Source organism: Salvelinus fontinalis, chromosome 16, assembly GCF_029448725.1.
Source record: "Salvelinus fontinalis isolate EN_2023a chromosome 16, ASM2944872v1, whole genome shotgun sequence".
In the NCBI taxonomy this organism is placed as follows: domain Eukaryota; kingdom Metazoa; phylum Chordata; class Actinopteri; order Salmoniformes; family Salmonidae; genus Salvelinus; species Salvelinus fontinalis.
In genome coordinates, this window is record NC_074680.1 from 46,156,828 (window position 1) to 46,181,838 (window position 25,011).

Genomic DNA, 25,011 nt, shown 5'->3' on the forward strand with positions numbered 1-25,011 from the left:
CCCCTCTCCTCTCCTCCCTACTCCCCCCCTCCCTCCCCTAACTCTAAACCCCCCCCCTCTCCTCTCCATATCCTCCCTAACATCTAAACCCCCCCCTCTCATCCTTCTCCCCCAAACTCTAAAACCCCCCCCTCTCTCCTCTCCTCCCTAACTCAAACCCCCCCCCTCTCTCCCTTCTCCCTCCCTAACTCTAAACCCCCCCCTCTCTCCTCTCCTCCCTAACTCTAAACCCCCCCCCTCTCTCCTCTCCTCCCTAACTCTACAACCCCCCCCTCTCTCCTCTCCTCCCTAACTCTAAACCCCCCCTCTCTCCTCTCCTCCCTAACTCTAAACCCCCCCCCTCTCTCCTCACCTCCCTAACTCCAAACCCCCCCCTCTCTCCTCTCCTCCCTAACTCTAAACCCCCCTCTCTCCTCTCCTCCTAACTCTAAACCCCCCCTCTCCTCCACTCCTCCCTAACTCTAACACCCCCCCTCTCTCCTCTCCTCCCTAACTCTAAACCCCCCCCCTCTCTCCTCTCCTCCCTAACTCTAAACCCCCCCCTCTCTCCTCTCCTCCCTAACTCTAACCCCCCCCTCTCTCTCCTCTCCTCCTTAACTCTAACCCCCCTCCTCTCTCTCTCTTTAACTCTAACCCCCCCCTCTCTCTCCTCTCCTCCTCTTTAACTCTAACCCCCCCCTCTCTCTCCTCTCCTCCTCTTAACTCTAAACCCCCCCTCTCTCTCCTCTCCTCCTCTTTAACCTCTAAACACCCCCCCTCTCTCTCCTCTCCTCCTCTTTAACTCTAAACCCCCCCTCTCTCTCCTCTCCTCCTCTTTAACTCTAACCCCCCCTCTCTCTCCTCTCCTCCTCTTTAACTCTAACCCCCCCCTCTCTCCTCCTCTCCTCCTCTTAAAACTCTAACCCCCCCCTCTCTCTCCTCTCCTCCTCTTTAAACTCTAAAACCCCCCCCTCTCTCTCCTCTCCTCCTCTTACACTCTAACCCCCCCCCTCTCTCTCCTCTCCACCTCTTTAACTCTAAACCCCCCCCCCTCTCTCTCCTCTCCTCCTCTTTAACTCTAAACCCCCCCCTCTCTCTCCTCTCCTCCTCTTAACTCTAACCCCCCCTCTCTCTCCTCCCACCTCTTTAACTCTAAACCCCCCCTCTCTCTCTCTCTCCTCTTAACTCTAAACCCCCCCCTCTCTCTCCCTCTCCTCCTCTTTAACTCTAAACCCCCCCCTCTCTCTCCCTCTCCTCCCTCTTTAACTCTAAACCCCCCCCCTCTCTCTCCTCTCCTCCTCTTTAACTCTAAACCCCCCCCTCTCTCTCCTCTCCTCCTCTTAAACTCTAAACCCCCCCTCTCTCTCCTCTCCTCCTCTTTAACTCTAACCCCCCCTCTCTCCTCCCTAACTCTAAACCCCCCCTCTCTCTCCTCCTCTTTAACTCTAAAACCCCCCCCTCTCTCTCCTCTCCTCCTCTTTAACTCTAAACCCCCCCCTCTCTCTCCTCTCCTCCTCTTTAACTCTAAACCCCCCCTCTCTCTCCTCTCCTCCTCTTTAACTCTAAACCCCCCCCTCTCTCTCCTCTCCTCCTCTTTAACTCTAAACCCCCCTCTCTCTCCTCTCCTCCTCTTTAACTCTAAAACCCCCCCCCTCTCTCCTCTCCTCCTCTTTAACTCTAAACCCCCCCTCTCTCTCCTCTCCTCCTCTTTAACTCTAAACCCCCCCTCTCTCTCCTCTCCTCCTCTTTTAACTCTAAACCCCCCCCCTCTCCTCTCCTCCTCTTAACTCTAAACCCCCCCCTCTCTCCTCTCCTCCCTAACTCTAAACCCCCCCCCCTCTCCTCTCCTCCCTAACTCTAAACCCCCCCCCTCTCCTCTCCTCCCTAACTCTAAACCCCCCCCTCTCTCCTCTCCTCCCTAACTCTAAACCCCCCCCTCTCTCCTCTCCTCCCTAACTCTAAAACCCCCCCCTCTCTCCTCTCCTCCTCTTTAACTCTAAACCCCCCCCTCTCTCTCCTCTCCTCCTCTTTAACTCTAAACCCCCCCCTCTCTCTCCTCTCCTCCTCTTTAACCTCTAAACCCCCCCCCTCTCTCTCCTCTCCTCCTCTTTAACCTCTAAACCCCCCCCTCTCTCTCCTCTCCTCCTCTTTAACTCTAAACCCCCCCTCTCTCTCCTCTCCTCCTCTTTAACTCTAAACCCCCCCCTCTCTCTCCTCTCCTCCTCTTTAACTCTAAAACCCCCCCTCTCTCTCCTCTCCTCCTCTTTAACTCTAAACCCCCCCCTCTCTCTCCTCTCCTCCTCTTTAACTCTAACCCCCCCTCTCTCTCCTCTCCTCCTCTTTAACTCTAAACCCCCCCTCTCTCTCCTCTCCTCCTCTTTAACTCTAAACCCCCCCCTCTCTCTCCTCTCCTCCTCTTTAACTCTAAACCCCCCCCTCTCTCTCCTCTCCTCCTCTTTAACTCTAAACCCCCCCCCTCTCTCTCCTCTCCTCCTCTTTAACTCTAAACCCCCCCCCTCTCTCTCCTCTCCTCCTCTTAACTCTAAACCCCCCCCTCTCTCTCCTCTCCTCCTCTTAACTCTAAACCCCCCCCTCTCTCTCCTCTCCTCCTCTTTAACTCTAAACCCCCCCCTCTCTCTCCTCTCCTCCTCTTTAACTCTAAACCCCCCCCTCTCTCTCCTCTCCTCCTCTTTAACTCTAAACCCCCCCTCTCTCTCCTCTCCTCCTCTTTAACTCTAAACCCCCCCCTCTCTCTCCTCTCCTCCTCTTTAACTCTAACCCCCCCCCCTCTCTCTCCTCTCCTCCTCTTTAACTCTAAACCCCCCCTCTCTCTCCTCTCCTCCTCTTTAACTCTAAACCCCCCCTCTCTCTCCTCTCCTCCTCTTTAACTCTAAACCCCCCCTCTCTCTCCTCTCCTCCTCTTTAACTCTAAACCCCCCCTCTCTCTCCTCTCCTCCTCTTTAACTCTAAACCCCCCCTCTCTCCTCTCCTCCTCTTTAACCTCTAAACCCCCCCCTCTCTCTCCTCTCCTCCTCTTTAACCTCTAAACCCCCCCCTCTCTCTCCTCTCCTCCTCTTTAACCTCTAAACCCCCCCCCTCTCTCTCCTCTCCTCCTCTTTAACCTCTAAACCCCCCCTCTCTCTCCTCTCCTCCTCTTTAACTCTAAACCCCCCCTCTCTCTCCTCTCCTCCTCTTTAACTCTAAACCCCCCCTCTCTCTCCTCTCCTCCTCTTTAACTCTAAACCCCCCCTCTCTCTCCTCTCCTCCTCTTTAACTCTAAACCCCCCCCTCTCTCTCCTCTCCTCCTCTTTAACTCTAAACCCCCCCCTCTCTCTCCTCTCCTCCTCTTTAACTCTAAACCCCCCCCTCTCTCTCCTCTCCTCCTCTTTAACTCTAAACCCCCCCTCTCTCTCCTCTCCTCCTCTTTAACTCTAAACCCCCCCTCTCTCTCCTCTCCTCCTCTTTAACTCTAAACCCCCCCCCTCTCTCTCCTCTCCTCCTCTTTAACTCTAAACCCCCCCTCTCTCTCCTCTCCTCCTCTTTAACTCTAAACCCCCCCCTCTCTCTCCTCTCCTCCTCTTTAACTCTAAACCCCCCCTCTCTCTCCTCTCCTCCTCTTTAACTCTAAACCCCCCTCTCTCTCCTCTCCTCCTCTTTAACTCTAAACCCCCCCCTCTCTCCTCTCCTCCTCTTTAACCTCTAAACTCCCCCCTCTCTCTCCTCTCCTCCTCTTTAACCTCTAAACCCCCCCCTCTCTCTCCTCTCCTCCTCTTTAACCTCTAAACCCCCCCCTCTCTCTCCTCTCCTCCTCTTTAACTCTAAACCCCCCCTCTCTCTCCTCTCCTCCTCTTTAACTCTAAACCCCCCCTCTCTCTCCTCTCCTCCTCTTTAACTCTAAACCCCCCCTCTCTCCTCTCCTCCTCTTTAACTCTAAACCCCCCCCTCTCTCTCCTCTCCTCCTCTTTAACTCTAAACCCCCCCCTCTCTCTCCTCTCCTCCTCTTTAACTCTAAACCCCCCCCTCTCTCTCCTCTCCTCCTCTTTAACTCTAAACCCCCCCCCTCTCTCTCCTCTCCTCCTCTTTAACTCTAAACCCCCCCCTCTCTCTCCTCTCCTCCTCTTTAACTCTAAACCCCCCCCTCTCTCTCCTCTCCTCCTCTTTAACTCTAAACCCCCCCCTCTCTCTCCTCTCCTCCTCTTTAACTCTAAACCCCCCCCCTCTCTCTCCTCTCCTCCTCTTTAACTCTAACCCCCCCCTCTCTCTCCTCTCCTCCTCTTTAACTCTAACCCCCCCCTCTCTCTCCTCTCCTCCTCTTTAACTCTAAACCCCCCCCTCTCTCTCCTCTCCTCCTCTTTAACTCTAAACCCCCCCCCTCTCTCTCCTCTCCTCCTCTTTAACTCTAAACCCCCCCCCTCTCTCTCCTCTCCTCCTCTTTAACTCTAACCCCCCCCTCTCTCTCCTCTCCTCCTCTTTAACTCTAAACCCCCCCCTCTCTCTCCTCTCCTCCTCTTTAACTCTAAACCCCCCCCTCTCTCTCCTCTCCTCCTCTTTAACTCTAAACCCCCCCCTCTCTCTCCTCTCCTCCTCTTTAACTCTAAACCCCCCCCTCTCTCTCCTCTCCTCCTCTTTAACTCTAAACCCCCCCCTCTCTCTCCTCTCCTCCTCTTTAACTCTAAACCCCCCCCCTCTCTCTCCTCTCCTCCTCTTTAACTCTAACCCCCCCCTCTCTCTCCTCTCCTCCTCTTTAACCTCTAACGAGCCTCTACCCCGGATCCGGGAGCACCCCCCACCTCCCCCCCACACTGATTAGCATCGCTAGCATAGCGTCACAATTAAATAGTAGCATCTAAATATCATTAAATCACAAGTCCAAGACACCTAATGAAAGATACAGATCTTGTGAATAAAGCCACCATTTCAGATTTTTTAAATGTTTTACAGGGAAGACACAATATGTAAATCTATTAGCTAAACACGTTAGCAAAAATCACAATTTTTCTTTGTCCACCATTTTCTCTCAACACCAGTAGCTATCACCAATTCGGCTAAACTAAGATATTGATAGCCACTAACCAAGAAAAAACCTCATCAGATGACAGTCTGATAACATATTTATGGTATAGGATAGGTTTTGTTAGAAAAATTTGCATATTTCAGGTATAAATCATAGTTTGCCATTGCAGCCAGCATCACAAATCTCACCAAAGCTCCTAGAATTACTACAGAGAGCAACTTGTATTACCAATTTACTCATCATAAAACATTTCTTAAAAATACACAGCACATAGCAATGGACAGACACAGATCTTGTGACTTCAGACAACATTTCAGATTTTCTAAGTGTTTTACGGCGAAAACACAATAAATCGTTATATTAGCATACCACATACGCAAACGTTACCCGAGCACTGATTCTAGCCAAAGAGAGCGATATCATCGCCAAAATATATTAATTTTTTTCACTAACCTTCTCAGAATTCTTCAGATGACACTCCTGTAACATCATATTACAACATACATATACAGTTTGTTCGAAAATGTGCATATTTAGCCATAAAAAAACGTGGTTATACAATGAAAATAGTAGCAAAACAAGCCTGGAAATGTCGGTCGCCATCTTTTGAGTGATCTAGTTTAATCAATAGCTAATCATATACTTGACTAAAAAATACAGGGTTGACAGGAATCGAAAGACAAATTAGTTCTTAATGCAATCGCTGATTTACATTTTTTAAATTATCCTTTTCAATACAGGTTGCGCCAAGCGAAGCTATACAAAACAAAATGGCGGCGTAAGCTTTAACATTTTTCGACAGAAACACGATTTATCATCATAAATTGTTCTTACTGTGAGCTGTTCTTCCATCAGAATCTTGGGCAAAGAATCCTTTCTTGGGTCTAATCTTCTTTTGGTCGAAAGATGTCCACTTGTCCGTCGAAATGCCCACTAACGTACGACCGGGAACCCGAAATGTGCCCAGCGCGTCAAAGTGCACAACAAAGCAATGCCTCAAAATCGCACTAAAAGGATATAAATTGCTATACAACGGTTCAAATTAACTACCTTATGATGCTGTTAACACCTATAACGGGTAAAAACATGACCGGAGAAATATTACTGGCTACACTAATGCTTGGAAAAAGAGCAGGGCGGTGTCCACCGCGCGTCCGGCGCAGCTGGAAAAGAGTTCCTACCTACGCGTTTTTTTGTTTTATAGTGGCTGTGATTGCGCAATCGATACCATTCAAAGCGTCATCACGTAAAGGCATCCAGGGGAAGACGTAAGCAGTGTCCGTATCCTCATAGCATTTACAGTGGCCTTTAAACTGACTCCAGATCAGGGGCCAAAATGTGTGAAATCTGACTCCATGTCAGGGAAATTTCTGTAGAATGAGTTCTGTTCCACTCAGAGACAAAATTCCAACGGCTATAGAAACTAGAGTGTTTTCTATCCAATAATAGTAATAATATGCATATTGTACGATCAAGAATTGAGTAGGAAGCCGTTTCATCTGTAATGCAAATTATGCTAATGAGAAAACAGCACCCCCTATAGTCGCAAGAAGTTAACTCTAACCCCCCCCTCTCTCTCCTCTCCTCCTCTTTAACTCTAAACCCCCTCTCTCTCCTCTCCTCCTCTTTAACTCTAAACCCCCTCTCTCTCCTCTCCTCCTCTTTAACTCTAAACCCCCTCTCTCTCCTCTCCTCCCTAACCCCCCCGCTGTTTGTCCCGTCAACAGGAGGTGCTGGGTTATAAGATAGACTACCACGTCTGCCTCTACATCGTGGCGGTGCTAGAGTACATATCGGCTGACATCCTGAAGCTAGCAGGAAACTACGTTGGTAACATTAGACACTATGAGATCAGCCAGCAAGACATCAAGGTGTCTATGTGTGCAGACAAGGTAGGAAACATACCATCTGTCTGTGTCTAGCTGTCTCTGCCTGCATTTTTGTCTGTGTCTAGCTGTCTCTGCCTGCATTTTTGTCTGCGTCTAGCTGTCTCTGTCTGTCTCTGTCTGTCTCTGTCTGTCTCTGTCTGTCTCTGTCTGTCTCTGTCTGTCTGCGTCTGTCTCTGTCTGTCTCTGTCTGTCTGCGTCTGTCTCTGTCTGTCTGCGTCTGTCTCTGTCTGTCTGCGTCTGTCTCTGTCTGTCTGTCTCTGTCTGTCTGCGTCTGTCTCTGTCTGTCTGCGTCTGTCTCTGTCTGTCTGCGTCTGTCTCTCTGTCTGCGTCTGTCTCTGTCTGTCTGCGTCTGTCTCTGTCTGTCTGCGTCTGTCTCTGTCTGGCTGCGTCTGTCTCTGTCTGGCTGCGTCTGTCTCTGTCTGGCTGCGTCTGTCTCTGTCTGGCTGCGTCTGTCTCTGTCTGGCTGCGTCTGTCTCTGTCTGGCTGCGTCTGTCTCTGTCTGGCTGCGTCTGTCTCTGTCTGGCTGCGTCTGTCTCTGTCTGGCTGCGTCTGTCTCTGTCTGGCTGCGTCTGTCTCTGTCTGGCTGCGTCTGTCTCTGTCTGGCTGCGTCTGTCTCTGTCTGGCTGCGTCTGTCTCTGTCTGGCTGCGTCTGTCTCTGTCTGGCTGCGTCTGTCTGCGTCTGTCTCTGTCTGTCTGCGTCTGTCTGCGTCTGTCTCTGTCTGTCTGCGTCTGTCTGCGTCTGTCTCTGTCTGTCTGCGTCTAGCTGTCTCTGTCTGTCTGCGTCTGTCTCTGTCTGTCTGCGTCTGTCTCTGTCTGTCTGCGTCTGTCTGCGTCTGTCTCTGTCTGTCTGCGTCTAGCTGTCTCTGTCTGTCTGCGTCTGTCTCTGTCTGTCTGCGTCTGTCTCTGTCTGTCTGCGTCTAGCTGTATGTCTGCGTCTAGCTGTCTGTCTGCGTCTAGCTGTCTGTCTGCGTCTAGCTGTCTCTGTCTGTCTGCGTCTAGCTGTCATGTTGGACATGTCTGACCTGATGTCTCTGTCTCAGGTCCTAATGGACGTGTCTGACCTGATGTCTCTGTCTCAGGTCCTAATGGACGTGTCTGACCTGATGTCTCTGTCTCAGGTCCTAATGGACGTGTCTGACCTGATGTCTCTGTCTCAGGTCCTAATGGACGTGTCTGACCTGATGTCTCTGTCGCAGGTCCTAATGGACGTGTCTGACCTGATGTCTCTGTCTCAGGTCCTAATGGACGTGTCTGACCTGATGTCTCTGTCTCAGGTCCTAATGGACGTGTCTGACCTGATGTCTCTGTCGCAGGTCCTAATGGACGTGTCTGACCTGATGTCTCTGTCGCAGGTCCTAATGGACGTGTCTGACCTGATGTCTCTGTCGCAGGTCCTAATGGACGTGTCTGACCTGATGTCTCTGTCGCAGGTCCTAATGGACGTGTCTGACCTGATGTCTCTGTCGCAGGTCCTAATGGACGTGTCTGACCTGATGTCTCTGTCTCAGGTCCTAATGGACGTGTCTGACCTGATGTCTCTGTCGCAGGTCCTAATGGACGTGTCTGACCTGATGTCTCTGTCGCAGGTCCTAATGGACGTGTCTGACCTGATGTCTCTGTCTCAGGTCCTAATGGACGTGTTTGACCTGATGTCTCTGTCTCAGGTCCTAATGGACATGTTTGACCTGATGTCTCTGTCTCAGGTCCTAATGGACATGTTTGACCAGGACGAGGACATCGGTCTGGTGTCTCAGTGTACGGAGGAGCCGTCGTCGTCCGGGGAGCTGACCTACGACGACCTGGTGCGCCTGGAGATCGCAGAGGAGCGTCAGTACCTGCGGGAGCTCGACCTCATCATCAAGGTGTTCCGACATCACTTCCTGTTCAACAACAAGATCTTCACGCCTCAGGTGAGAACAGTGTAACAGCTTATAGACACCTCGAGTGGGAACAGTGTAACAGCTTATAGACACCTCATAACAGCTTATAGACACCTCGAGTGGGAACAGTGTAACAGCTTATAGACACCTCATAACTGCTTATAGACACCTCGGGTGGAAACAGTGTATATATATATATATCTGTTAATCTGTAGTCTAGGACCCTATAAATGTGAGGAGGGAGGAGTCTTATAGCCCCTCCCCTTCTATTAATACAACATAAGAATAATCAATTATTATAATACAGTTTAAATGTATTTGGCTAAGGTGAATGGGAACTTCCGACTTCAACTGTATATTCGAACAGTCAGCTGCGTCATATTTTAGAATAGTCTTAGTTGTATATATTCGAACATTGTCTGTTGAGTCGTATGCTGTACCAGTCAAAAGTTTGGACACGCCGCTACTCATTCAAGGGTTTTTCTTAATTTTTACTATTTTCTACATTGTAGAATAATAGTGAAGACATCAAAACTATGAAATAACACATATGGAATCATGTAGGAACCTAAAAAGTATGAAACAAATCAAAATATATCTTAGATTTGAGGTTCTTCAAAGTAGCCACCCTTTGCCTTGATGACAGCTTTGCACACTCTTGGCATTCTCTCAACCAGCTTCATGAGGTAGTCACCTGGAATGCATTTCAATTAACAGGTGTGAATTTCTTTCCATCCTAATGCGTTTGAGCCAATCAGTTGTGTTGTGACAAGGTAGGGTTGGACGTAAAACACACCGCAAGGCTGTGTAAGGGGCTCCCGAGTGCCAACTCCAGTGTTGGACCATTACGACTGAACTACCGTAATCAGCTAACTGGCTAATCTGGAGCTGCTGTGATGTGAAATGCTTGGGTAGACCTTCATAATCTCCCCGCGGACCGTCACAATCTCCCCGCGGACCGTCACAATCTCCCCGCGGACCGTCACAATCTCCCCGCGGACCGTCACAATCTCCCCGCGGACCGTCACAATCTCCCCGCGGACCGTCACAATCTCCCCGCGGACCGTCACAATCTCCCCGCGGACCGTCACAATCTCCCCGCGGACCGTCACAATCTCCCCGCGGACCGTCACAATCTCCCCGCGGACCGTCACAATCTCCCCGCGGACCGTCACAATCTCCCCGCGGACCGTCACTATCTCCCCGCGGACCGTCACTATCTCCCCGCGGACCGTCACAATCTCCCCGCGGACCGTCACAATCTCCCCGCGGACCGTCACAATCTCCCCGCGGACCGTCACAATCTCCCCGCGGACCGTCACAATCTCCCCGCGGACCGTCACAATCTCCCCGCGGACCGTCACAATCTCCCCGCGGACCGTCACAATCTCCCCGCGGACCGTCACAATCTCCCCGCGGACCGTCACAATCTCCCCGCGGACCGTCACAATCTCCCCGCGGACCGTCACAATCTCCCCGCGGACCTTCACAATCTCCCCGCGGACCTTCACAATCTCCCCGCGGACCTTCACAATCTCCCCGCGGACCTTCACAATCTCCCCGCGGACCTTCACAATCTCCCCGCGGACCTTCACAATCTCCCCGCGGACCTTCACAATCTCCCCGCGGACTTTCACAATCTCCCCGCGGACCGTCACAATCTCCCCGCGGACCGTCACAATCTCCCCGCGGACCGTCACAATCTCCCCGCGGACCGTCACAATCTCCCCGCGGACCGTCACAATCTCCCCGCGGACCGTCACAATCTCCCCGCGGACCGTCACAATCTCCCCGCGGACCGTCACAATCTCCCCGCGGACCTTCATAACCTTCTTATGCTTCACACACAGGCTGGACATTCACTATTGTATCCTAGAAGACTGTTCTGTTCTGAGACTTTTCAGAGAAGTAAAGATTTATTGTCCTGCTGCCAAAAAAAGACTTTAAAAAAAACCAACAACTCGTAAACACTGAGGTTTAAATCACCAGTTTAAACACAGAAAAATCCCCTTTTTGTTAAAACACTGGATTGCATTTCACTTGGCTGAAGAAAAACTGAGATGAGTGGAGAGTTGTTTGTTTTATTTAATGGTCTGCTGTGGCTTTGCCTGTTTGGGACAGACGGTGCCTAGGGTATCGTTTTGAGTCAGCACGACTATACATAATTAACTCCTAACAGAAAGCCACATCTGTTGCTCCTGCCAAAATAAACTTAGAACCGACTGCAAAAAAATATCCTGGAAAAATGGCTTTGAGATGTACAGGAAGTGGTATGGGTCGACAACCTCCGTATGTGAAGGATGATATCTAATGCCTTATCTCTTAAGGATCGTGCCGTGTACCGTGTTTTTGGGGGCAGTGCCGTGTGCCGTGTTTTTGGGGGCAGTGCCGTGTACCGTGTTTTTGGGGGCAGTGCCGTGTTTTTGGGGGCAGTGCCGTGTTTTTGGGGGCAGTGCCGTGTTTTTGGGGGCAGTGCCGTGTACCGTGTTTTTGGGGCAGTGCCGTGTACCGTGTTTTTGGGGCAGTGCCGTGTACCGTGTTTTTGGGGCAGTGTACCGTGTTTTTGGGGCAGTGCCCTGTTTTTGGGGCAGTGCCGTGTGCCGTGTTTTTGGGGCAGTGCCGTGTTTTTGGGGGCAGTGCCGTGTACCGTGTTTTTGGGGCAGTGCCGTGTGCCGTGTTTTTGGGGCAGTGCCGTGTACCGTGTTTTTGGGGCAGTGCCGTGTGCCGTGTTTTTGGGGCAGTGCCGTGTACCGTGTTTTTGGGGCAGTGCCGTGTACCGTGTTTTTGGGGCAGTGCCGTGTACCGTGTTTTTGGGGCAGTGCCGTGTACCGTGTTTTTGGGGCAGTGCCGTGTTTTTGGGCAGTGCCGTGTTTTTGGGCAGTGCCGTGTACCGTGTTTTTGGGGCAGTGCCGTGTACCGTGTTTTTGGGGCAGTGCCGTGTTTTTGGGGCAGTGCCGTGTACCGTGTTTTTGGGGCAGTGCCGTGTACCGTGTTTTTGGGGCAGTGCCGTGTACCGTGTTTTTGGGGCAGTGCCGTGTTTTTGGGCAGTGCCGTGTTTTTGGGCAGTGCCGTGTACCGTGCTTTTGGGGCAGTGCCGTGTACCGTGTTTTTGGGGCAGTGCCGTGTACCGTGTTTTTGGGGCAGTGCCGTGTTTTTGGGGCAGTGCCGTGTTTTTGGGCAGTGCCGTGTACCGTGTTTTTGGGGCAGTGCCGTGTACCGTGTTTTTGGGGCAGTGCCGTGTTTTTGGGGCAGTGCCGTGTTTTTGGGGCAGTGCCGTGTTTTTGGGGCAGTGCCGTGTTTTTGGGCAGTGCCGTGTTTTTGGGCAGTGCCGTGTTTTTGGGCAGTGCCGTGTTTTTGGGCAGTGCCGTGTACCGTGTTTTTGGGGCAGTGCCGTGTTTTTGGGGCAGTGCCGTGTTTTTGGGGCAGTGCCGTGTTTTTGGGCAGTGCCGTGTACCGTGTTTTTGGGGCAGTGCCGTGTACCGTGTTTTTGGGGCAGTGCCGTGTACCGTGTTTTTGGGGCAGTGCCGTGTACCGTGTTTTTAGGGCAGTGCCGTGTACCGTGTTTTTGGGGCAGTGCCGTGTACCGTGTTTTTGGGGCAGTGCCGTGTACCGTGTTTTTGGGGCAGTGCCGTGTGCCGTGTTTTTGGGGCAGTGCCGTGTTTTTGGGGCAGTGCCGTGTTTTTGGCCAGTGCCGTGTACCGTGTTTTTTGGGCAGTGCCGTGTACCGTGTTTTTGGGGCAGTGCCGTGTACCGTGTTTTTGGGGCAGTGCCGTGTACCGTGTTTTTGGGGCAGTGCCGTGTACCGTGTTTTTGGGGCAGTGCCGTGTTTTTGGGGCAGTGCCGTGTTTTTGGGGCAGTGCCGTGTTTTTGGGCAGTGCCGTGTACCGTGTTTTTGGGGCAGTGCCGTGTACCGTGTTTTTGGGGCAGTGCCGTGTACCGTGTTTTTGGGGCAGTGCCGTGTACCGTGTTTTTGGGGCAGTGCCGTGTTTTTGGGGCAGTGCCGTGTTTTTGGGCAGTGCCGTGTTTTTGGGCAGTGCCGTGTTTTTGGGCAGTGCCGTGTTTTTGGGCAGTGCCGTGTACCGTGTTTTTGGGGCAGTGCCGTGTACCGTGTTTTTGGGGCAGTGCCGTGTACCGTGTTTTTGGGGCAGTGCCGTGTACCGTGTTTTTGGGGCAGTGCCGTGTACCGTGTTTTTGGGGCAGTGCCGTGTACCGTGTTTTTGGGGCAGTGCCGTGTTTTTGGGGCAGTGCCGTGTTTTTGGGGCAGTGCCGTGTTTTTGGGGCAGTGCCGTGTTTTTGGGGCAGTGCCGTGTTTTTGGGGCAGTGCCGTGTTTTTGGGGCAGTGCCGTGTTTTTGGGCAGTGCCGTGTACCGTGTTTTTGGGGCAGTGCCGTGTACCGTGTTTTTGGGGCAGTGCCGTGTACCGTGTTTTTGGGGCAGTGCCGTGTACCGGGTTTTTGGGGCAGTGCCGTGTACCGGGTTTTTGGGGCAGTGCCGTGTTTTTGGGGCAGTGCCGTGTTTTTGGGGCAGTGCCGTGTTTTTGGGGCAGTGCCGTGTTTTTGGGGCAGTGCCGTGTACCGTGTTTTTGGGGCAGTGCCGTGTACCGTGTTTTTGGGGCCATGTATTTCCATATTAAACGAACATTATGTTCCTCTCTGTCTCCCTGCAGGATGTGGAGGTTATCTTCAGTAACATTTCGGACATTCATGAGCTGACTGTCAAACTTCTGGGGCTGATAGAGGACGCAGTGGAGATGACCGCTGACACTAGTCCTCATCCTCTGGTGGGCAGCTGCTTCGAGGACCTGGCAGAGGTAGGACATCATACACAGCTAGTTCATCAATACGGTACCGGAATGTTCTATTGGGAATCTAGTTCATCAATAAGATACCATAGTGTTATATTGGGAATCTAGTTAATCAATATGATACCGGAATGTTATATTGGGAATCTAGTTCATCAATAAGATACCAGAGTGTTATATTGGGAATCTAGTTAATCAATACGATACCAGAGTGTTATATTGGGAATCTAGTTAATCAATAAGGTACGAGTGTTATATTGGGAATCTAGTTAATCAATAAGATACCAGAGTGTTATATTGGGAATCTAGTTAATCAATAAGGTACGAGTGTTATATTGGGAATCTAGTTAATCAATAAGATACCAGAGTGTTATATTAGGAATCTAGTTAATCAATAAGGTACGAGTGTTATATTGGGAATCTAGTTAATCAATAAGATACCAGAGTGTTATATTGGGAATCTAGTTAATCAATAAGGTACCAGAGTGTTATATTGGGAATCTAGTTAATCAATAAGATACCAGAGTGTTATATTGGGAATCTAGTTAATCAATAAGATACCAGAGTGTTATATTGGGAATCTAGTTAATCAATAAGATACCAGAGTGTTATATTGGGAATCTAGTTAATCAATAAGGTACCAGAGTGTTATATTGGGAATCTAGTTAATCAATAAGATACCAGAGTGTTATATTGGGAATCTAGTTAATCAATATGATACCAGAGTGTTATATTGGGAATCTAGTTAATCAATAAGATACCAGAGTGTTATATTGGGAATGTAGTTAATCAATATGATACCAGAGTGTTATATTGGGAATCTAGTTAATCAATAAGATACCAGAGTGTTATATTGGGAATGTAGTTAATCAATATGATACCAGAGTGTTATATTGGGAATCTAGTTAATCAATAAGATACCAGAGTGTTATATTGGGAATCTAGTTAATCAATAAGATACCAGAGTGTTATATTGGGAATCTAGTTAATCAATAAGGTACCAGAGTGTTATATTGGGAATCTAGTTAATCAATAAGATACCAGAGTGTTATATTGGGAATCTAGTTAATCAATAAGATACCAGAGTGTTATATTGGGAATCTAGTTAATCAATAAGGTACCAGAGTGTTATATTGGGAATCTAGTTAATCAATATGATACCAGAGTGTTATATTGGGAATCTAGTTAATCAATATGATACCAGAGTGTTATATTGGGAATCTAGTTAATCAATAAGATACCAGAGTGTTATATTGGGAATCTAGTTAATCAATAAGATACCAGAGTGTGTTGTTAAAGGGTGTTGTTCTGCCTGTCATAGGTACCCACAATACCTAGCTCTACATTACACACGTTAAGCGACACTTCCTGCCTACTCCTACATTTCTTCTTCTTTCAACTCTAGGAGCAGGCATTTGATCCGTACGAGACCCTGTCGCAGGACATCCTGTCCAGACAGTTCCACGAGCACTTCAGCAGTCTGATGGCCCGGCCCACTGTAGGACTATACTTCCAGGTAACACACACACACACACACACACACACACACACACACACACACACACGGTACCAGATGGCCCGGTCTACTGTAGGACTATACTTCCAGGTAACACACACACACACACACACACACACACACACGGTACCGGATGGCCCGGTCTACTGTAGGACTATATTTCCAGGTAACACACACAAACACACACACACACACACACACGGTACCGGATGGCTCGGCCCACAATAGTACCTCCAGGTAACCTTGTAGACATGTTACCTGGCATTGACACAGAGAGATTATTTCAGAGATATACAGTGGGGAGAACAAGTATTTGATACACTGCCGATTTTGCAGGTTTTCCTACTTACAAAGCATGTAGAGGTCTGTCATTTATCATAGGTACACTTCAACTGAGAGAGACGGAATCTAAAACAAAAATCCAGAAAATCACATTGTATGATTTTTAAGTAATTAATTTGCATATATAAACGGTGTTGGTGTCTTAAACGCTCAACTGGAAGTTGACATGGGGGTTTCCAACATGTTGCATGGATAGTACAAACAATGATCTCTGGTTTACCCTTTCTGATTGGCTGAAGGATCTCTGGCTTACCCTTTCTGATTGGCTGTTCCGTATCCGTAACAGGAGATATTCTAGCAGAGAGAGGGAGGGCTGATGCTAAATTCCCTAAAATCTCTGTGAAGGACATGCTTCCTTTGTAGTTTAGTTGTCCACATTGATCTGTTGTTACCTGTACATTCCTCCCCTCAGGAAGTCAATTATTATACTAAAAACGAATGCCGTCTGGCAGCTATTCAAGACACAATGTTTGATGGTGTATTCAATCTGAGAGAGCGTTGAGACTGGCAGGATATAGATATGCCCTGAAATCAGGGCCGTATAATACGTAGGGCTGGTAGTGTTTCTAGAGGAGGTCACAGGGAGAACTCTGCCTTTTAAATATAGTTGATGAATAGTGACCCTCTTTGTGGTCCTGGGATGCTCTATGTTCTGATGGAACTGTCCGTTCTGATGGAACTGTCCGTTCTGATGGAACTGTCCGTTCTGATGGAACTGTCCGTTCTGATGGAACTGTCCGTTCTGATGGAACTGTCCGTTCTGATGGAACTGTCCGTTCTGATGGAACTGTCCGTTCTGATGGAACTGTCCGTTCTGATGGAACTGTCCGTTCTGATGGAACTGTCCGTTCTGATGGAACTGTCCGTTCTGATGGAACTGTCCGTTCTGATGGAACTGTCCGTTCTGATGGAACTGTCCGTTCTGGTCCTTTATTAGCCTCAGAGCCTCCTGTCTGGCCTGCTTCTCTGGGCTGTCTGGCCTGCTTCTCTGGGCTGTCTAGCCTCAGAGCCTCCAGTCTGGGCTGCTTCTCTGGGCTGTCTGGCCTGCTTCTCTGGGCTGTCTAGCCTCAGAGCCTCCAGTCTGGGCTGCTTCTCTGGGCTGTCTGGCCTGCTTCTCTGGGCTGTCTAGCCTCAGAGCCTCCAGTCTGGGCTGCTTCTCTGGGCTGTCTGGGCTGCTTCTCTGGGCTGTCTGGCCTGCTTCTCTGGGCTGTCTAGCCTCAGAGCCTCCAGTCTGGGCTGCTTCTCTGGGCTGTCTGGCCTCAGAGCCTCCAGTCTGGGCTGCTTCTCTGGGCTGTCTGGCCTGCTTCTCTGGGCTGTCTAGCCTCAGAGCCTCCTGTCTGGCCTGCTTCTCTGGGCTGTCTAGCCTCAGAGCCTCTGACCGGCCTGCTTCTCTGGGCTGTCTAGCCTCAGAGCCTCCAGTCTGGCCTGCTTCTCTGGGCTGTCTAGCCTCAGAGCCTCCTGTCTGGCCTGCTTCTCAGGGCTGTCTAGCCTCAGAGCCTCCTGTCTGGCCTCCTTCTCTGGGCTGTCTGGCCTCAGAGCCTCCTGTCTGGCCTGCTTCTCTGGGCTGTCTAGCCTCAGAGCCTCCTGTCTGGCCTACTTCTCTGGGCTGTCTAGCCTCAGAGCCTCTGACCGGCCTGCTTCTCTGGGCTGTCTAGCCTCAGAGCCTCCAGTCTGGCCTGCTTCTCTGGGCTGTCTAGCCTCAGAGCCTCCTGTCTGGCCTGCTTCTCAGGGCTGTCTAGCCTCAGAGCCTCCTGTCTGGCCTCCTTCTCTGGGCTGTCTGGCCTCAGAGCCTCCTGTCTGGCCTGCTTCTCTGGGCTGTCTGGCCTCAGAGCCTCCAGTCTGGGCTGCTTCTCTGGGCTGTCTAGCCTCAGAGCCTCCAGTCTGGGCTGCTTCTCTGGGCTGTCTAGCCTCAGAGCCTCCAGTCTGGGCTGCTTCTCTGGGCTGTCTAGCCTCAGAGCCTCTGACCGGCCTGCTTCTCTGGGCTGTCTAGCCTCTTTCTCCTCCTGCTCTCTCTCTTTCTCCTCCTGCTCTCTCTCTTTCTCCTCCTGCTCTCTCTCTTTCTCCTCCTGCTCTCTCTCTTTCTCCTCCTGCTCTCTCTCTTTCTCCTCCTGCTCTCTCTCTCTCCTCCTGCTCTCTCTTTCTCCTCCTGCTCTCTCTCTCTCTCTTTCTCCTCTTGCTCTCTCTTTTTCCTCCTGCTCTCTGTCAGAGAAATGTGTCTGTGGAGCACTGAGCCACTGCACTCTGCAGCGTCTGGTATTGTGGCTAAATTACATCGCTGCTTAAAAATCGCCCAGGCAGTGGGAGCCAACCAGTCATACTGCACACTGGCTCTTCCTGCGTATCAAATGGAACCCTATTTCCTATGAGTCCTGGTCAAAAGTAGTGCACTACATAGGGAATAGGGTGCACTATGGGCCTGGTTTAAAGTAGTGCACTACATAGGGAATAGGGTACCATAGGGCTCTGGTTTAATCCATAAATAATGTAATGTTGTTATCTCTCCAGGGTAATGTTGTCTCTCCGGGGTAATCTGTAATGTTGTTGTCTCTCCGGGGTAATCTGTAATGTTGTTGTCTTTCCGGGGTAATCTGTAATGTTGTTGTCTCTCCAGGGTAATCTGTAATGTTGTTGTCTCCAGGGTAATCTGTAATGTTGTTGTCTTTCCAGGGTAATCTGTATTGTTGTTGTCTCTCCAGGGTAATCTGTAATGTTGTTGTCTTTCCAGGGTAATCTGTATTGTTGTTGTCTCTCCAGGGTAATCTGTAATGTTGTTGTCTTTCCAGGGTAATCTGTATTGTTGTCGTCTCTCCGGGGTAATCTGTAATGTTGTCTCTCCGGGGTAATCTGTAATGTTGTTGTCTCTCCGGGGTAATCTGTATTGTTGTTGTCTCTCCGGGGTAATCTGTATTGTTGTTGTCTCTCCGGGGTAATCTGTATTGTTGTTGTCTCTCCAGGGTAATCTGTAATGTTGTTGTCTCTCCGGGGTAATCTGTATTGTTGTTGTCTCTCCAGGGTAATCTGTAATGTTGTTGTCTCTCCAGGGTAATCTGTAATGTTGTTGTCTCTCCAGGGTAATCTGTAATGTTGTTGTCTCTCCAGGGTAATCTGTAATGTTGTTGTCTCTCCGGGGTAATCTGTATTGTTGTTGTCTCTCCAGGGTAATCTGTATTGTTGTTGTCTCTCCGGGGTAATCTGTATTGTAATGTTGTCTCTCCAGGGTAATCTGTAATGTTCTTGTCTCTCCAGGGTAATCTGTATTGTAATGTTGTTGTTGTCTCCAGGGTAATCTGTAATGTTGTTGTCTCTCCGGGGTAATCTGTATTGTAATGTTGTCTCTCCAGGGTAATCTGTATTGTAATGTTGTCTCTCCAGGGTAATCTGTAATGTTCTTGTCTCTCCAGGGTAATCTGTAATGTTCTTGTCTCTCCAGGGTAATCTGTAATGTTGTCTCTCCAGGGTAATCTGTAATGTTCTTGTCTCTCCAGGGTAATCTGTAATGTTGTTGTCTCTCCAGGGTAATCTGTATTGTTGTTGTCTCCAGGGTAATCTGTATTGTAATGTTGTCTCTCCAGGGTAATCTGTAATGTTGTTGTCTCCAGGGTAATCTGTAATGTTGTTGTCTTTCCAGGGTAATCTGTAATGTTGTTGTCTCCAGGGTAATCTGTAATGTTGTTGTCTCCAGGGTAATCTGTAATGTTGTCTCCAGGGTAATCTGTAATGTTGTCTTTCCAGGGTAATCTGTAATGTTGTTGTCTTTCCAGGGTAATCTGTAATGTTGTTGTCTTTCCAGGGTAATCTGTATTGTTGTTGTCTTTCCAGGGTAATCTGTATTGTTGTCGTCTCTCCGGGGTAATCTGTAATGTTGTTGTCTCTCCAGGGTAATCTGCAATGTTGTTGTCTCTCCGGGGTAATCTGTATTGTTGTTGTCTCTCCAGGGTAATCTGTAATGTTGTTGTCTCTCCAGGGTAATCTGTAATGTTGTCTCTCCAGGGTAATCTGTAATGTTGTTGTCTCTCCGGGGTAATCTGTAATGTTGTCTCTACAGGGTAATCTGTAATGTTGTCTCTACAGGGTAATCTGTAATGTTGTCTCTCCAGGGTAATCTGTAATGTTGTCTCTCCAGGGTAATCTGTAATGTTGTTGTCTCTCCGGGGTAATCTGTAATGTTGTCTCTCCGGGGTAATCTGTAATGTTGTCTCTCCGGGGTAATCTGTAATGTCTCTCCGGGGTAATCTGTAATGTCTCTCCAGGGTAATCTGTAATGTTGTCTCTCCAGGGTAATCTGTAATGTTGTCTCTCCAGGGTAATCTGTAATGTTGTCTCTCCAGGGTAATCTGTAATGTTGTCTCTCCAGGGTAATCTGTAATGTTGTTGTCTCTCCGGGGTAATCTGTAATGTTGTCTCTCCAGGGTAATCTGTAATGTTGTCTCTCCAGGGTAATCTGTAATGTTGTCTCTCCAGGGTAATCTGTAATGTTGTTGTCTCTCCAGGGTAATCTGTAATGTTGTTGTCTCTCCAGGGTAATCTGTAATGTTGTTGTCTCTCCAGGGTAATCTGTAATGTTGTTGTCTCTCCAGGGTAATCTGTATTGTTGTTCTCTCCAGGGTAATCTGTTTTGTAATGTTGTCTCTCCAGGGTAATCTGTATTGTAATGTTGTCTCTCCAGGGTAATCTGTATTGTAATGTTGTCTCTCCAGGGTAATCTGTATTGTAATGTTGTCTCTCCAGGGTAATCTGTAATGTTGTTGTCTCCAGGGTAATCTGTATTGTTGTTGTCTCTCCAGGGTAATCTGTAATGTTGTCTCTCCGGGGTAATCTGTAATGTTGTCTCTCCGGGGTAATCTGTAATGTTGTCTCTCCGGGGTAATCTGTAATGTTGTCTCTCCGGGGTAATCTGTAATGTTGTCTCTCCGGGGTAATCTGTAATGTTGTCTCTCCGGGGTAATCTGTAATGTTGTCTCTCCGGGGTAATCTGTAATGTTGTCTCTCCGGGGTAATCTGTAATGTTGTCTCTCCGGGGTAATCTGTAATGTTGTCTCTCCGGGGTAATCTGTAATGTTGTCTCTCCGGGGTAATCTGTAATGTTGTTGTCTCTACGGGGTAATCTGTAATGTTGTTGTCTCTACAGGGTAATCTGTAATGTTGTTGTCTCTACAGGGTAATCTGTAATGTTGTTGTCTCTACAGGGTAATCTGTAATGTTGTTGTCTCTCCAGGGTAATCTGTATTGTTGTTGTCTCTCCAGGGTAATCTGTTTTGTAATGTTGTCTCTCCAGGGTAATCTGTATTGTAATGTTGTCTCTCCAGGGTAATCTGTATTGTAATGTTGTCTCTCCAGGGTAATCTGTATTGTAATGTTGTCTCTCCAGGGTAATCTGTATTGTAATGTTGTCTCTCCAGGGTAATCTGTATTGTAATGTTGTCTCTCCAGGGTAATCTGTAATGTTGTTGTCTCTCCAGGGTAATCTGTAATGTTGTTGTCTCTCCAGGGTAATCTGTAATGTTGTTGTCTCTCCAGGGTAATCTGTATTGTAATGTCGTCTCTCCAGGGTAATCTGTATTGTAATGTTGTCTCTCCAGGGTAATCTGTAATGTTGTTGTCTCTCCGGGGTAATCTGTAATGTTGTCTCTCCGGGGTAATCTGTAATGTTGTCTCTCCGGGGTAATCTGTAATGTTGTCTCTCCGGGGTAATCTGTAATGTTGTTGTCTCTCAGGGTAATCTGTAATGTTGTTGTCTCTCCAGGGTAATCTGTAATGTTGTTGTCTCTCCAGGGTAATCTGTAATGTTGTCTCTCCAGGGTAATCTGTAATGTTGTTGTCTCTACAGGGTAATCTGTAATGTTGTTGTCTCTCCAGGGTAATCTGTAATGTTGTTGTCTCTCCAGGGTAATCTGTAATGTTGTTGTCTCTCCAGGGTAATCTGTAATGTTGTTGTCTCTCCAGGGTAATCTGTATTGTTGTTGTCTCTCCAGGGTAATCTGTAATGTTGTTGTCTCTCCAGGGTGATCTGTATTGTAATGTTGTCTCCAGGGTAATCTGTATTGTAATGTTGTCTCCAGGGTAATCTGTATTGTAATGTTGTCTCCAGGGTAATCTGTATTGTAATGTTGTCTCCAGGGTAATCTGTATTGTAATGTTGTCTCTCCAGGGTAATCTGTATTGTAATGTTGTCTCTCCAGGGTAATCTGTTTTGTAATGTTGTCTCTCCAGGGTAATCTGTATTGTAATGTTGTCTCTCCAGGGTAATCTGTATTGTGTTGTTGTCTCTCCAGGGTAATCTGTATTGTAATGTTGTCTCTCCAGGGTAATCTGTATTGTAATGTTGTCTCTCCAGGGTAATCTGTATTGTAATGTTGTCTCTCCAGGGTAATCTGTAATGTTGTTGTCTCTCCAGGGTAATCTGTATTGTTGTTGTCTCTCCAGGGTAATCTGTATTGTTGTTGTCTCTCCAGGGTAATCTGTATTGTTGTTGTCTCCAGGGTAATCTGTATTGTTGTTGTCTCTCCGGGGTAATCTGTAATGTTGTCTCTCCGGGGTAATCTGTAATGTTGTCTCTCCGGGGTAATCTGTAATGTTGTCTCTCCGGGGTAATCTGTAACGTTGTCTCTCCGGGGTAATCTGTAACGTTGTCTCTCCGGGGTAATCTGTAACGTTGTCTCTCCGGGGTAATCTGTAATGTTGTTGTCTCTCAGGGTAATCTGTAATGTTGTCTCTCCAGGGTAATCTGTAATGTTGTCTCTCCAGGGTAATCTGTAATGTTGTTGTCTCTACAGGGTAATCTGTAATGTTGTTGTCTCTACAGGGTAATCTGTAATGTTGTTGTCTCTACAGGGTAATCTGTAATGTTGTTGTCTCTCCAGGGTAATCTGTAATGTTGTTGTCTCTCCAGGGTAATCTGTAATGTTGTTGTCTCCAGGGTAATCTGTAATGTTGTTGTCTCTCCAGGGTAATCTGTAATGTTGTTGTCTCTCCAGGGTAATCTGTAATGTTGTTGTCTCTCCAGGGTAATCTGTATTGTAATGTTGTCTCTCCAGGGTAATCTGTATTGTAATGTTGTCTCTCCAGGGTAATCTGTATTGTAATGTTGTCTCTCCAGGGTAATCTGTATTGTAATGTTGTCTCTCCAGGGTAATCTGTATTGTAATGTTGTCTCTCCAGGGTAATCTGTAATGTTGTTGTCTCCAGGGTAATCTGTAATGTTGTTGTCTCCAGGGTAATCTGTATTGTAATGTCGTCTCTCCAGGGTAATCTGTATTGTAATGTCGTCTCTCCAGGGTAATCTGTAATGTTGTTGTCTCTCCGGGGTAATCTGTAATGTTGTCTCTCCGGGGTAATCTGTAATGTTGTCTCTCCGGGGTAATCTGTAATGTTGTCTCTCCAGGGTAATCTGTAATGTTGTTGTCTCTCAGGGTAATCTGTAATGTTGTTGTCTCTCCAGGGTAATCTGTAATGTTGTTGTCTCTCCAGGGTAATCTGTAATGTTGTCTCTCCAGGGTAATCTGTAATGTTGTCTCTACAGGGTAATCTGTAATGTTGTTGTCTCTCCAGGGTAATCTGTAATGTTGTTGTCTCTCCAGGGTAATCTGTAATGTTGTTGTCTCTCCAGGGTAATCTGTATTGTTGTTGTCTCTCCAGGGTAATCTGTAATGTTGTTGTCTCTCCAGGGTAATCTGTAATGTTGTTGTCTCTCCAGGGTGATCTGTATTGTAATGTTGTCTCCAGGGTAATCTGTATTGTAATGTTGTCTCCAGGGTAATCTGTATTGTAATGTTGTCTCCAGGGTAATCTGTATTGTAATGTTGTCTCCAGGGTAATCTGTATTGTAATGTTGTCTCTCCAGGGTAATCTGTATTGTAATGTTGTCTCTCCAGGGTAATCTGTTTTGTAATGTTGTCTCTCCAGGGTAATCTGTATTGTAATGTTGTCTCTCCAGGGTAATCTGTAATGTTGTTGTCTCTCCAGGGTAATCTGTATTGTAATGTTGTCTCTCCAGGGTAATCTGTATTGTAATGTTGTCTCTCCAGGGTAATCTGTATTGTTGTTGTCTCCAGGGTAATCTGTATTGTTGTTGTCTCCAGGGTAATCTGTATTGTAATGTTGTCTCTCCGGGGTAATCTGTATTGTTGTCTCTCCGGGGTAATCTGTATTGTTGTCTCTCCGGGGTAATCTGTAATGTTGTTGTCTCTCCAGGGTAATCTGTATTGTAATGTTGTCTCTCCAGGGTAATCTGTAATGTTGTTGTCTCTCCAGGGTAATCTGTATTGTAATGTTGTCTCTCCAGGGTAATCTGTATTGTAATGTTGTCTCTCCAGGGTAATCTGTATTGTTGTTGTCTCCAGGGTAATCTGTATTGTTGTTGTCTCCAGGGTAATCTGTATTGTAATGTTGTCTCTCCGGGGTAATCTGTATTGTTGTCTCTCCGGGGTAATCTGTAACGTTGTCTCTCCGGGGTAATCTGTAACGTTGTCTCTCCGGGATAATCTGTAATGTTGTCTCTCCGGGGTAATCTGTAATGTTGTCTCTCCAGGGTAATCTGTAATGTTGTCTCTCCAGGGTAATCTGTAATGTTGTTGTCTCTCAGGGTAATCTGTAATGTTGTTGTCTCTCAGGGTAATCTGTAATGTTGTTGTCTCTCCAGGGTAATCTGTAATGTTGTTGTCTCTCCAGGGTAATCTGTAATGTTGTCTCTCCAGGGTAATCTGTAATGTTGTTGTCTCTCCAGGGTAATCTGTAATGTTGTTGTCTCTACAGGGTAATCTGTAATGTTGTTGTCTCTACAGGGTAATCTGTAATGTTGTTGTCTCTCCAGGGTAATCTGTAATGTTGTTGTCTCTCCAGGGTAATCTGTAATGTTGTTGTCTCTCCAGGGTAATCTGTAATGTTGTCTCTCCAGGGTAATCTGTAATGTTGTTGTCTCTCCAGGGTAATCTGTAATGTTGTTGTCTCCAGGGTAATCTGTAATGTTGTTGTCTCTCCAGGGTAATCTGTAATGTTGTCTCTCCAGGGTAATCTGTATTGTTGTTGTCTCTCCAGGGTAATCTGTATTGTTGTTGTCTCTCCAGGGTAATCTGTAATGTTGTCTCTCCAGGGTAATCTGTATTGTTGTTGTCTCTCCAGGGTAATCTGTATTGTTGTTGTCTCTCCAGGGTAATCTGTATTGTTGTTGTCTCTCCAGGGTAATCTGTAATGTTGTTGTCTCTCCAGGGTAATCTGTAATGTTGTTGTCTCTCCAGGGTAATCTGTAATGTTGTTGTCTCTCCAGGGTAATCTGTAATGTTGTTGTCTCTCCAGGGTAATCTGTAATGTTGTTGTCTCCAGGGTAATCTGTAATGTTGTTGTCTCTCCAGGGTAATCTGTATTGTAATGTTGTCTCTCCAGGGTAATCTGTATTGTAATGTTGTCTCTCCAGGGTAATCTGTATTGTTGTTGTCTCCAGGGTAATCTGTATTGTTGTTGTCTCCAGGGTAATCTGTATTGTAATGTTGTCTCTCCGGGGTAATCTGTATTGTTGTCTCTCCGGGGTAATCTGTATTGTTGTCTCTCCGGGGTAATCTGTAATGTTGTTGTCTCTCCGGGGTAATCTGTATTGTT

At 48.0% G+C, this 25,011-nt stretch overlaps 1 protein-coding gene across 1 annotated transcript in view; it reads left to right on the forward strand.

The window, feature by feature from the left end:
• LOC129813253 (son of sevenless homolog 2-like) overlaps window positions 1-25,011 on the forward strand; it is a 96,251-nt gene that overhangs the window by 25,442 nt on the left and 45,798 nt on the right. Inside the window, exons 3-6 of the mRNA XM_055865553.1 lie at window positions 6,721-6,885; window positions 8,586-8,792; window positions 13,428-13,571; window positions 14,968-15,078. Coding sequence (XP_055721528.1) covers window positions 6,721-6,885; window positions 8,586-8,792; window positions 13,428-13,571; window positions 14,968-15,078 — 627 coding nt within the window. The remainder of the gene's footprint in view (window positions 1-6,720; window positions 6,886-8,585; window positions 8,793-13,427; window positions 13,572-14,967; window positions 15,079-25,011) is intronic.